Source organism: Chiloscyllium plagiosum, unplaced genomic scaffold (genome assembly GCF_037043375.1).
Source record: "Chiloscyllium plagiosum isolate Xiang-an unplaced genomic scaffold, Cpla_swu_hap1 HiC_scaffold_9, whole genome shotgun sequence".
Taxonomy (NCBI): Eukaryota; Metazoa; Chordata; class Chondrichthyes; order Orectolobiformes; family Hemiscylliidae; genus Chiloscyllium; species Chiloscyllium plagiosum.
Window position 1 is genome coordinate 88034816 of NW_028270147.1, and position 12836 is coordinate 88047651.

The 12836-nt window shown below is 42.1% G+C and overlaps 1 protein-coding gene across 1 annotated transcript in view; it reads left to right on the plus strand.

The window, feature by feature from the left end:
* astn1 (astrotactin 1) overlaps positions 1-12836 on the plus strand; it is a 2207527-nt gene that overhangs the window by 860077 nt on the left and 1334614 nt on the right. Inside the window, exon 6 of the mRNA XM_043700015.2 lies at positions 11781-11927. Coding sequence (XP_043555950.2) covers positions 11781-11927 — 147 coding nt within the window. The remainder of the gene's footprint in view (positions 1-11780; positions 11928-12836) is intronic.

A 12836-nucleotide genomic window follows, 5' to 3' on the forward strand; every position in this document is an offset into this window, starting at 1 on the left:
ATTTCCACCCATCACTTGGCTGCCCATTCCATCGAGCTTTTGCTGTGCCTTTGAAGGTATACACCATTCTCCCCGGTTCATAATACTTCCAAGTATTGGCCACTTGAGACATGTTGTGCCTTGTCTTTATTTGAGGCTGACAAGAGGAAATTTAGTGGGAGGGGGAAGCCTGGCAGATTATTCAACAAAGAGTGGGAAGAGAGGTGCCTCCTCTAAGAGTCCCCTTTCCATGTAAGGTAATGCCTCTCATATCTAACCTCCGGGGCTGCGCTCCTGATTCTCACCAGGTCCCTCAGGCCATATGTTGTCTTCACGCTGGGTCACTTTGTCAGCCCAAACCTGAATATTGTCCAGTTCTTGCTCTAGTTGGACATGGACTGGTTCAGTATCTGAAACATTGTGGACTGTGTTGAACATATTGCAATCATTTCCACTTTGACTTTTATGATGGAAGGAAGGTCATTAATGAAGCAGCTAGAGAGGTTTTGGCCAAGAACACTCCCATGAAGAACTCTTGGAGTAATGTCCTTGAGATGGTTGACTTCAACAATTTCCCTTCCTGTTAGGTATGACTCTAATCAGTGGAAAGATTTTCCCAATAGTATTGAATTCAGTTTTGCTCAAAGACCTTGATATGACACTCAGTCAAATTCTTCGAGGAGAAAGTGAGGACTGCAGATGCTGGAGATCAGAGCTGAAAATGTGTTGCTGGAAAAGCGCAGCAGGTCAGGCAGCATCCAAGGAACAGGAGAATCGACGTTTCGGGCATAAGCCCTTCTTCAGGAATGAGGAAAGTGTGTCCAGCAGGCAAAGATAAAAGGTAAGGAGGAGGGACTTGAGGGAGGGGGGTTGGAAATGCGATAGGTGGAAGGAGGTCAAGGTGAGGGTGATAGGCTGGAGTGGGATGGCGTTTTTACAGGGGGCAGAGTGGGCGGAGGTGTAGTCTAGGTAGCTGTGGGAGTTCCTTCCCAATTCCTTCGTCTCCGCCGCATCTGCTCCCAGGAGGACCAGTTCCAAAACCGTACAACCCAGATGGCCTCCTTCTTCAAAGACCGCAATTTCCCCCCAGACGTGGTCGACGATGCCCTCCACCGCATCTCTTCCACTTCCCGCTCCTCCGTCCTTGAGCCCCGCCCCTCCAACCGCCACCAGGACAGAACCCCACTGGTCCTCACCTACCACCCCGCCAATCTCCATGTACAGCGCATCATCCGCCGTCATTTCCGCCACCTCCAAACGGACCCCACCACCAAGGATATATTTCCCTCCCCTCCCCTATCAGCGTTCCGAAAAGACCACTCCCTCCGTGACTCCCTCGTCAGGTCCACACCCCCCACCAACCCAACCTCCATTCCCGGCACCTTCCCCTGCAACCGCAAGAAATGCAAAACTTGCGCCCATACCTCCCCCCTTACTTCCCTCCAAGGCCCCAAGGGATACTTCCATATCCGCCACAAATTCACCTGCACCTCCACACACATCATCTATTGCATCCGCTGCACCCGATGTGGCCTCCTCTATATTGGGGAGACAGGCCGCCTACTTGTGGAATGTTTCAGAGTACACCTCTGGGACACCCGAACCAACCAACCCAACCACCCCGTGGCTCAACACTTCAACTCCCCCTCCCACTCCACCAAGGACATGCAGGTCCTTGGACTCCTCCATCGCCAGACCATAGCAACACGACGGCTGGAGGAAGAACGCCTCATCTTCCACCTAGGAACCCTCAACCACAAGGGATGAACTCAGATTTCTCCAGTTTCCTCATTTCCCCTCCCCCCACCTTGTCTCAGTCAAATCCCTCGAACTCAGCACCACCTTCCTAACCTGCAATCTTCTTCCTGACCTCTCCGCCTCCACCCCACTCCAGCCTATCACCCTCACCTTGACCTCCTTCCACCTATCGCATTTCCAACGCCCCTCCCCCAAGTCCCTCCTCCTACCTTTTATCTTAGCCTGCTGGACACACTTTCCTCATTCCTGAAGAAGGGCTTATGCCCGAAACATCAATTCTCCTGTTCCTTGGATGCTGCCTGACCTGCTGCGCTTTTCCAGCAACACATTTTCAACTCAGTCAAATTCTGCGTTGATGTTCAGGATAGTAACTCTTTCTTCATGGTGGTTATAGTGGTGATGTCCCTAATCTAGTAATCGATAGCCACTGGCAAAGATTGTGGCTCATGAATTTGAATACATTCAGGAAAGGTAGAGAAATGCATTAAATTTCTGGCAAGTTAGCTTAATAGTGCCCAAGTCACTGTTGCAAATTGTTATAAATGCCCATCTAGTTAATTAATTCCTTTGTCTGGTCTATATGTAACTCCAGTCCACATCAATATGGTTAACTCTTAAATACCCTCTGAAATACCTTGCAAACCATTCATTTGGAACAAAACCACTGCAAAGTCTAAATTCTTGGTATTATCCATTCCTGGTTTCCAGCATGCCTCCATTTTTAGTCATGTCTTCATCTATAATGATTCAAAGCTTTGGAATTCCCTCAGTAAACCTTTCTCTTTTTCCACCTAGTTTCTGTCTTCAAAACACTCCAAAATTCTAACCTTTTGACGAAGCTTACAGTCACCCAACCAAAGGTCTCCTCCTTTGCCTCGATGCTTGTAATTTCCTTCCACTTACATTCTCATGAAATTCCTTGGCAGGTTACAACATAATAAAATGCAAGTGATTGTTGTAGTGATGTTTATGCAGTGACAACCAAATTCACTGCCTGGAGAATCAGGTGCCACTGGAGCTCCTCATGATATCGTCACTGCATTATAGCATGAGACCCAAGATTACAGAACCATAGTTCCCTATAGTGTGGGAGCACGACATTTGGAGACAAACTGACCCTCCTATGAGCATCTCATCCAGACCTGCCCCCTTACCCTATTCCTGCATTTACCGAGGCTACTCCACCTAGCTTGCGCATCCCTGGACACTATGGGCAAATTAACAAGGCTTATCCACATAACCTGCACATCTTTGGACTGTGGGAGGAAACCGCAGCACCCGGAGGAAACCCACGCAGATGCAGGGAGAATGTGCAAACTCCATACGGGCACCTGGGTTCTCAGTGCTGTGTGGGAGCAGTGCTAACCACTGAGCCACCGTGCTGCCCCTTTAAGGGCTGTATGAAGGCCTCATTCTCCATCTTAACTGGAACCACTTGAAGTATGATATGCTGATAGAAGTATGCAACTATTTATTACCAAATAGCTTAGCATTAGCCCAGGCACTGAAATACCTGTGATTGTACTATATATGTACATATCAGGAGCTTTCACTGCTTCATGATCCAGAGTTAGTTCGTATTTTAGGGGACTTTGCCTCTTTAAGTACAAATTACCCCTTTTGAAGGTAACAAAAAACCACAACAACCTAATGACAGATCACAGTAATAGGTAACCTGTAGGATTAATAACTTGCAAATATTAAAGATGAGAATTGTATGTCAGCTGTTGCCAGTGAAATTCTTTTATTTTGTTTCAGTTCCTGTAGAATTACTTTGTTTGTTTCTGTAAGGCTCCTGATGATAAAATATGTCATCTCTATGACACTTCAGCTGCTGTTGCATTTGATCTTCACTCATTCACCCAGTGTTATGAAGCTGGCCAATGTCACAGCAATGAAATGAGTGTGGAGAAATGGGCCTTAAAGTAGCTGTGTGACAAAATCAATAACTTTGAACACAAGTTAAAATATTGAATCAAAAACTTGCTTTGATAATATGATTTGTATCTCAGAGTTTGGAATGGTTCTCATGCAGTTATGCTGTCATGAAATTATTAATTCGTATCATTACAAGGCAATTAATCTTAAACTGATATGTCAAGAATGAAGTTTACTTGAGATTCTGATATAATTTAAAACATCTGATGTGTATGATAGTAGCTTATTTATTAGTGCTCTCCCATGCTTGCATGAGACGGTATAATGCTGATGTTTGACTGCATTGTGAATATACTATTATAAATTGATGTAGATGAATGAGCACCTTCCAGAGATTGTCAACTTCCATACCTTTCAAACTTTGTGATTTATTCAGATGGTTTGCACAGCGCTACTGTGCTTGCAATCCGAGTTATTATTCAAAAAATGTAAACCAGACTCAGCTGATCTTGATAATCGCTGTTTTTTTCTAGTAAATGGAAATTTGGACAGATAGCACAAGGAGCTGACACTATATGATCATCAGATGCATTACTTAGTTTTTGGCAAAGGTAAATCACACTTAAGATTGGAGAGGATATATTTTGGATCAAATAAATCATTTTTATTAACAGGCTGACCAACATCAGACATGCTGATTTAGTGGCATGGGAGTTCAGAAAGCAATATGGAAATTCGAGCCATTTGTCAGGAAAGACAGGCAGAAATCAAGATAAAGTGTTGTATAAGAGTTTTAGAAACCTGTTCTTCTCATTCATTTACAAAATATGCGTGTTGCTGACTAGTCCAGCATTTATTTCCAAAATCTGTTTGCCCAGAGGGGAGTTAAGTGTCAAGGCCATTGCTCTGGGTTGGAATCACACGTAGGCCAGACCAGGTAAGGACAGCAGATATCCTTTCTGAAAAGGTATGAATGAACCAGGTGGGTTTTATAACAATTGACAATGGTTACAATTAGGCCAGCACTCTATTCAAGATTTTTTTTCCATTATTCAATACAAATTACATCGTTACGAAAAAGGATAGGCTTGTTGTAAAAGTTAAAGTTCTAATTTGGAGCAATGCCAGTTCAGACAGGAACTTTTAAAAGTTGGTTGGGTTAGGCTGTTCACAGATAAAGGGATGACTGGCAAGTGGAAGGCTTTCAGAACTGAGATAATGCAAGTACAGACCCCATATGTTCTTGTTAGTGTGAAGGACAAGGTTGGTAGGATTAGGGAACACTGGATGACTAGAGATATTGAAGCTCTGGTTAGGAAAGCTAAGGAGGCATATGTCAGATATAGACAGCTCGGATCAAGTGAATCCCTTGAGGAATATAGGGCGAATAGGAGTACACTTAAGAGGGAAATCAGGAGGGCAAAAAGGTCAGATGAGATAGCCTTAGCAGATGAGAATCTAAAGAGATTCTACAAGTAAATTAAGGATAAAAGAGCAAGTAGGGAGAGAATAGAGTTCCTCAAAGATCAACAAGGCCATATGTGTGTGGAACCAGAAGAGATAGGTGAGATACTGAACAAATATTTTGCAACAGTATTTACCATGGAGAAAGACATGAAAGCTGGGGAACTTGGGAAATATATTGTTATCTCTTGAAAGAGTTCGCATTACAGAAATGAAGGTGATGGAGGTCTTAAAACGTGTAAAGCTAGATAAATCCCCAGGACCATCAGATGTATACCAGGACATTGTGTGTAGATAGGGAAGAAATTGTGGGGCTCTCAAGCAGATATTTCTATCATTGACAGCCAGTAGGGAGGTATGGAAGACTGGATGGTGGTTAATATTGTGCCATTATTTAAGAAAGGCTCAAGGTAAAACCAGGGAACTATAGATTGGTGAGCCTTTACATTAGTAGTGGGTAACTTGTTGGAAAGGATTCTGTAAGATAGGGTCTGCGAGCACTTTCAAAAGCAAGGAATGATTTAGGGAAAGTCAGCATGGCTTTATGAATGCAAAATCATGTCTCTCAAAATTTGAGTGTTTTGAAGAGGTGACTGAGAACATAGATGAAGGCAGAACAGTAAACATTGTCCAAATGGATTTAGCAAGGCCTTTGACAAGGTTCCACATGGTTGACTGCTTTGTAAGGTTAGATCATATGGGGTCCTGAGAGAGCTAGCCATTTGGATACAAAATTGGTTTTGATGGTGGTGGTCAAGGGTTGTTGTTCGGACTGGAGGCCTGTGACCAGTGGTGTTTTGCAAGGATTGGTGCTGGATCCACTAATGTTCATCATTTGCATAAACAGTAAGTTTGCAGATGACATGAAAGTTGGTGGTAAAGTTGACGGTGAAGAAGGTTACCTCAGAGAACAATGGGACCTTGATCAGTGGGGCCAATAGGCTTAGGAGTGGTAGATGGAATTTAATTTCGATAAATACATTTTGGAAAGACAAACCAGAGCAGACTAAAAAGTTAATAACAGACTCCTGGGAAGCCTTGTTGAGCGAACAAATCTAGGGGTACTGGTACATAGTTCCTTGGAAGTGGCAACACAGGCAGACAAGGTAGTGAAGAAGGCATTTGGAATGCTTTCCTTCATTGGTAGGAGGCCTAAGTATCAGAGTTGGGAGATCATGTTGCAGCTGTACAAGATATTTGTGAAACCACTTTTGGCATACTATGCACAATTCCCAGATACAGGAAGGATATAAATAAACTGGAAAGGGTACAGAGAAGAGTTACAAGGATGTTGCTGTGGGTTTAAATTATCAAGAGAGGCTGGGACTTTCTTCCTTGGACCATGGGAGGTTGAGGGGTGACCATAAAGAAATTTATAAAATCGTGAGAGGCATACTAAGGTGAATAGTTCTTTTCCCCAGAATAGGGGTGTCTAAAGCAAGGATTAAGGTAAAAGAGGAAAGACATAAAAGGGACCCAAGGGACAACTTTTTTACACAGAGGATGGTGAATAAATGGAACAAGCTGCCAGAGGAAGTGGTAGAGGTGAATACAATTACAACATTTAAAAGACATTTTGACAGACACATGGATAGTAAAGGTTCAAAAGGACATGACTCAAATACAGGTGAATGGGAATAGTTCAGTTTAGAAACCTGGTTGGCATGGATGAGTTGGACTGAAGGGTCTTTTTCCATGCTGTATGACTATGAGATTCAAACCCATGTGCCCAGAAATTTGGCCTGGGATTTGGGATTGCGAGTCCAATGACATTACCACGATACCACTGCATTCTGTTGGAAACCTTACACATAGGTTACAAAGCTGGTCCCTACTGGTCATAAACAGCAAGAGTCGATGAAGTCAGATCTATAGATGTAAGATGGGAAATAAATAGAGTTTAGCAAATATTCTGAAGAATCTGAAAGTAAGATTTGAACCTGGTAAATCTTGGATTTCTATCTATCAAATGTTTAGAATTGAAGTGCTATTAACAGAATTCTAAAGAAACCAATGTCTGGAAATTCAGTTCCCTGCTTTTAGTTGACCAGTGTGTCTTGAACTCATCTCATGGATCCATCTTGGATTTAGACTGCCAGACAACATTAGCCAGATGTGTTAACTGAGGGCAACTATGATCACCAAGGGTGACAGTCGCATATGTGTTTCTGCCCCAGTTCTCTCCCTACTACAGGCATCAGGAAGTCAGATGTGAAGAATAGTTTGCTATCAAGGCTACAGACAGATAGAAGCGCAGCCACTTACTCAGCAGAGATATCAGCTGGATTGGCATTCTCACATCAATTAAATGAGAGAGGGAGAAAACAAAAATAATACTTCACATGAATGGATATTGGTGCAATGCCACAGGACTCAAGCTGATGGTAGTAATAAGATCTTCTGCCTAAAAAAGATGGTGTAGATGTGAAAAGCATGAAACAGACTTGGGAGACTTTGATGAAGAGAGGAACCTAAAAATCCTTTTTTTTAAAAGAAATCATGAGTGAAGCTTTAATATCAGATGGCAGTCAGAAGAGCCATAGAGCTGAACAGCTACCATAATGGAATAAAAAACTCGAGAAACCAATGAAAATAAAGGTATGTCAGCAAAAGCATTTGATAGTCATTAGTGAGGTTTTAACAGAAAAGAAAATGTAGTGAGAAAAGTTAAGCCAAGGGGATAAATTCAGGTCAACTACCCTGAAGAAGGACTGATTACCAAATACCCAAATTAAATTCAATCCCTTTGAGGAAAGAAATCACCGAAAAGCCAGCATGGGAAGCAATGGTGAAACTTCTGGCAGTTGTGCAGTTTCAGACTATTTACTTGAAGGAAAATTTAACAACAAGCAAAATACCGTATATACTTGTGTAAAAGTCACATTCTTTAGACTATTACATGGATACTACTTTTGAGGGGCTGAAATTCATGCTACAGTCCAAAATGCCATATGATTAGCAGAAGCCCAATTGATCTCTAAACGAATAATGAAACAAAAACACAATGAATTACAGTAATTACCAAATAAAGACTATAGAAACAAAAATAAATTAGTAAGGTTTTATTAATACATACAAAAAGTGAAGTAGAAGTATAATATGGGCTTAAATTACAATTACATGGTACAACTTAAGTTAAACATGCCAAATGCAAAAGTTCATTGAAATTCTGCAAATTCACACTGTTCAATATCTTCAGCACAGTATAAAGCTGCATAATCATCAGGAGGATCCTCTTCATCTTCCCTGTCTGTAGTTAGAGGTAGCACATCACCCACTCTGTGTACATCTATGTCCTCTGTCCCGTCCAATACATTCGAAATTCTACATTTCTTGAATGATTTGAAAATCATGTCAGCTTTTATTTCCTTCCATGAATCAATGGTCCATTCACAGATCAGTGACATAAAAAAGATATTAATTTCCTCATCATATATTTATGTACGGGATAATACCTTGACTTTCAAATGATGATCTGTTTTCTGTGATGATTTGGACGTGCCGGTGTTGGACTGGGGTGTACAAATTTTAAAAATCACACAACACCAGGTAATAGGTGCTTCCAAACAAACCTGTTGGACTACAGCCTGGTGTTGTGTGATTTTTAGCTTTGTTATCTGTGAAGAACATTTACACGAGATATATGGAAAATTCCAGGTGTTTTGGCCAAAAATAGGGGGTAGAATTTTACATGAGATTGACTTTTACTTGAGTAGAGATGTTGATAAAACTCTTCAATAACAGTTTGAGTGAAATAGAAATAATCCACTTTGCTCCATAAAAAATTACTGGTGACACAAGAGTTTCAGTCAGGTTACACCATTTGATATAAAATGGTGTAATAAAGAAGTGAACAGCAACAGATTTATCGAACCTAACTGTGTACAGGAAGAAATAATCTGATAATTGTTCATCAGGGATTGATTAGCTCCACTGAAAACATCCAGGGATAGAGAGCAAGCTAACGTTTTGAGTCTGGACGACTGTTCATCAGAGCTGAAGTGTGGACGGAACAGCATTCGTGCTATAGTTTGTGGGAGTGTAGGGAGTGTTGTAGGGGTAGTGCATGTAGGACAAAATATGTTGATAGTGCAGATTGAGTGATCGGAATATGAGAATGCAGGATAGTGGTGTGCCGAACTGCCAGACTTGAAAGGACACATGGTCCCACTGAGGTGGGGAGAGGGGAGAGAGGATATGGTAACAGAATGTAACAAGCTGAAAGAAAGGGAAGACATGGGAGTGGTTTCACAATCTGAAGGTGTTGACCTCAGTATTAAGTCTAGAAGGCTGTGAAGTGCTTAGTCTGAAGGTGAGATGTTGTTCCTCAAGTTTGCACTGTGATTCACGAGAACACTGCTGGGTGCTATGTTAAAATGACTGACTACGGGAAGGTCAAGGTCCTGCTTATCAGCGTCAAGAATGCACCTTAAATGATCCTAAACAGAAAATTCTAATCTTTTTGGAGTCTCTAATTAACTTTAAAAGAGGCGAGGTTTTCTCCATGAATTGAAAATGACCTGGAAGACTGGCAGTAAGGCAGGGAAAGATACAGGACAGGACCTTGATGTCTTCCCACTGCTCCTGGCAGGAATCTTTGTAACACAGCCTTGCAGTCTCACATTGGGCTTCCTGGAGTGGTTCCCTCTTCGATGATTGCTCCAAGACCCAGAAGGAATGGCAACAATGACCACCCTCATTCGTAGGGCACCTCCATCATCATGATTCCACCCAGATCATTGGGGCCGACTTGCCTTGCTCAACTTCCTCCCAGAGAAAAGCTTTGGCATTGAGACTCCCACTCCCTGGTGATAACATTGGCATTGATACTGCTCACAGGGCACTAATGAAAGGCCAGCTTTTGGGAGCAATTAAATGGCAGTCCCACCAGTGACCAGTTAATTGCCACTTGTGCCCCTGGGCAGCAGGAATTCCAACTCCTCAGGGAAGTTCAGGCCAATATGTTGATCGCTTGGTCCAGTATGCGTTGGATTCTGCTCTGTTATGTGATCCTGCCCATTATTAAAGAAACTGGGGTAAAATTGCACTTCAGAATATTCTTTGGTATTATTGAAACTGAATGTTTCAGATTATTGTCTAAAATAAAGGAGCAGCATTAATTTCTGCTCATGTCATCACTATATATACTTTCATTGGTGTGACAAGCTGGTTCCAGCAAGAAGAAGATGGAACATTAACCAGCATCATCAATCAGACGCAAAACACAACTTCAGGTTTTTCTTGCCAATATGTAATGTTTCCTTCTGAATATACTGTTTTCTTGAGACTGCATTCGAAACATTTGAATATAAGTCAATGATTTTCTACAAGCCCGTCTAATTATGATTGAATACTTAGAGGAGTTTAATCTGGATATATGTGAAATATTGCATTTTGGTACAACAGATAATAGTAGGGCTTATACAACTGATGGTACGGCCTTGGGTAGTGTTGTGGAACAGAGGGACCTACGGGTTCAGGTACATAATTCTTTAAAAGCTGCGTCATATATAGACAGGGTGATTAAAAAGATGTGTGGTACACTTGACTTCATTGCTCAGTCCTTTGAGTATATGAGTTGGGAAGTCACATTGAAGTTGTAAAGGACATTGGTGTGTCCAGTTCTGATTGCCCAGTTATAGGAAGGCTATTATTAAGCAAGAGAGGGTTCAGAGGAGATTTACCAGGATGTTGCCAGGTATGGAAGGTTTGAATTACAAAGGTAGGCTGGGACTTTGCTCATTGGAGCATCAGAGGTTGAGAGGCTATCTTATACAAGTTGATAAAATGATGAGGGATACAGATAACGTTAATAGTTGTTGTCTTTTCCCTAGGTTGGGAGATTTAGAGGTGAGATGAAATTTAAAAAAGACATGAGGGGCAACTTTTTTAACACAGAGGATGGTTTGCATGTGGAATGAGCTTCCTGAAGAAGTAGTAGATGTGGATACAATTACAAAGTTTACAAGAAATTTGGATAGATACATGAACATGAAAGGTTTGGAGGGATGTGGGCCAGGAGCTGGCAGGTGGGACTAGTTTAATTTGGAGTTACGTTCAGCATGGGCTTGTTTAACAAAGGGTCTGTTTCCATGTTGTACGACTCTATGACTTACATTGTTTGTCAAGTCTCAGTGAAGTCCTACAACTTTGACAGGTAGTTACTTATTCCCTTTCTTTACTCCACCCTTAACAGCACTTTATCAAACATAGGAGTAAGATTATTCTGGTGTACAATAATAGACAGACACAAAATAATAGGCTGGTATAAGGTAATAGATTAGGGTAAATATTAAACTTGGGGAATATGACAAACTGGGGTAAGATTATCGATAGGTTGTTGACCAACTTAGATGAACCGTTCCTGTGTTTGTTCCAGAAACAGTCATTATATTACAATTACAAGAAAAATGCTACCTGACGATTTCTCCCCCTCTCTCTTCATGATGCTGAGTAGTATTTTAGACTCCTGCACCTACAAACCTAAATTAGCCTGGCATATGTATTTAACCAACAATAATTTTGGTTATATGAAGTGCTATATGTTGCTGTTAGATTTATGCAATTATAAATATTGATTTGCACCCATTTGGAAATAGGTCGTGAAATAGGTTCCTTGTTCTCAGTATCAAAACATAAATCTGTGCAATTTCAATTGTATTGGTAACTAATTATTTTTCCCCATTTGTTCTTGCTTGCAGGTTCTCCCCGCAGCCCTATCAATAAAACTACCCTTACGCTGATAAGTGTGATTGGCTGTGTAATTGGACTGGTTTACGGCTCACATCTGAACTGTCCTTTGTCTGTCAAAGTTGTTCTCCATGTCCCAGAACATCTCATTGCAGATGGTAAGTACATAAGATCTGTTGTCGGTTCAATGCATTAAAGGATGCTATGTAGGGCATGCATATTTTTGATGCTTTGGCTAGGGAACTATGGACTGGGTTTCCTGGGCCACAATGTCAGGGCTTGAGGTGGAGGAGCCAGGAAAATAGCATGGAGCTGCAAAGCAGAGGCTGCCTTCTCGCCCACAGAGGGATTCCTTTGGGCAGTCTGTTAAGTGAGTCAGCAGCCCGCTCCATTGTGGCAGTCAACCAATTCGGTTGATTGAGACCCCATTTTTATGGGCCGTTTGGTGCTGCTACTGGCATTTTGACAATGTCAAAGTGCACTCCTCAAACGTGGGGACTCCAGGTGGATTTCAGGTGCTAATTCAGGGGGATATCAGATCCAGAGGTCCCATGCTCGAGTGATACTGAAGAATATGAAGGGTTGCAGATCTGTCAATGAAAAACAGATGCAGACAGGTGTCCTCTCCATCCTGATGTCTGTATTGAGAGTCCCCCCTCTCCAGAGGGAAAAACCTGCCCAAAGAAAAGGTCATGTGACAGAAATGTGATGGTCATCTTGAAACTCCATTTTGAAGTGTGCAAGATAAGTTGAGTTCTTTGCCACTTTGTCTGGTTTGTCCTATTGGGCTGCCTGTGGGCAAGTCTTTATGTTGAAGCATTCCTGTGACTCTTGTCTGCCTCAGTCAGCTATACCCACCCCTCACTCCTGAGGGCATTGCCACGTCTCCAGAGCTACTGACTGTCTGCTGATTGGGCTGTCGTCTTCAGACTGACTGGAATGGTGAACAAGGAGGCAAAGAGTGAGAACACTGCCTCCCGGAAAACTGTGCCACTGTATCATGGGCGGCAAGTGTAAGATTGGAAAACTTCCTTCAGACATCTGAGTTCGAAGCCTGTGGATGATCA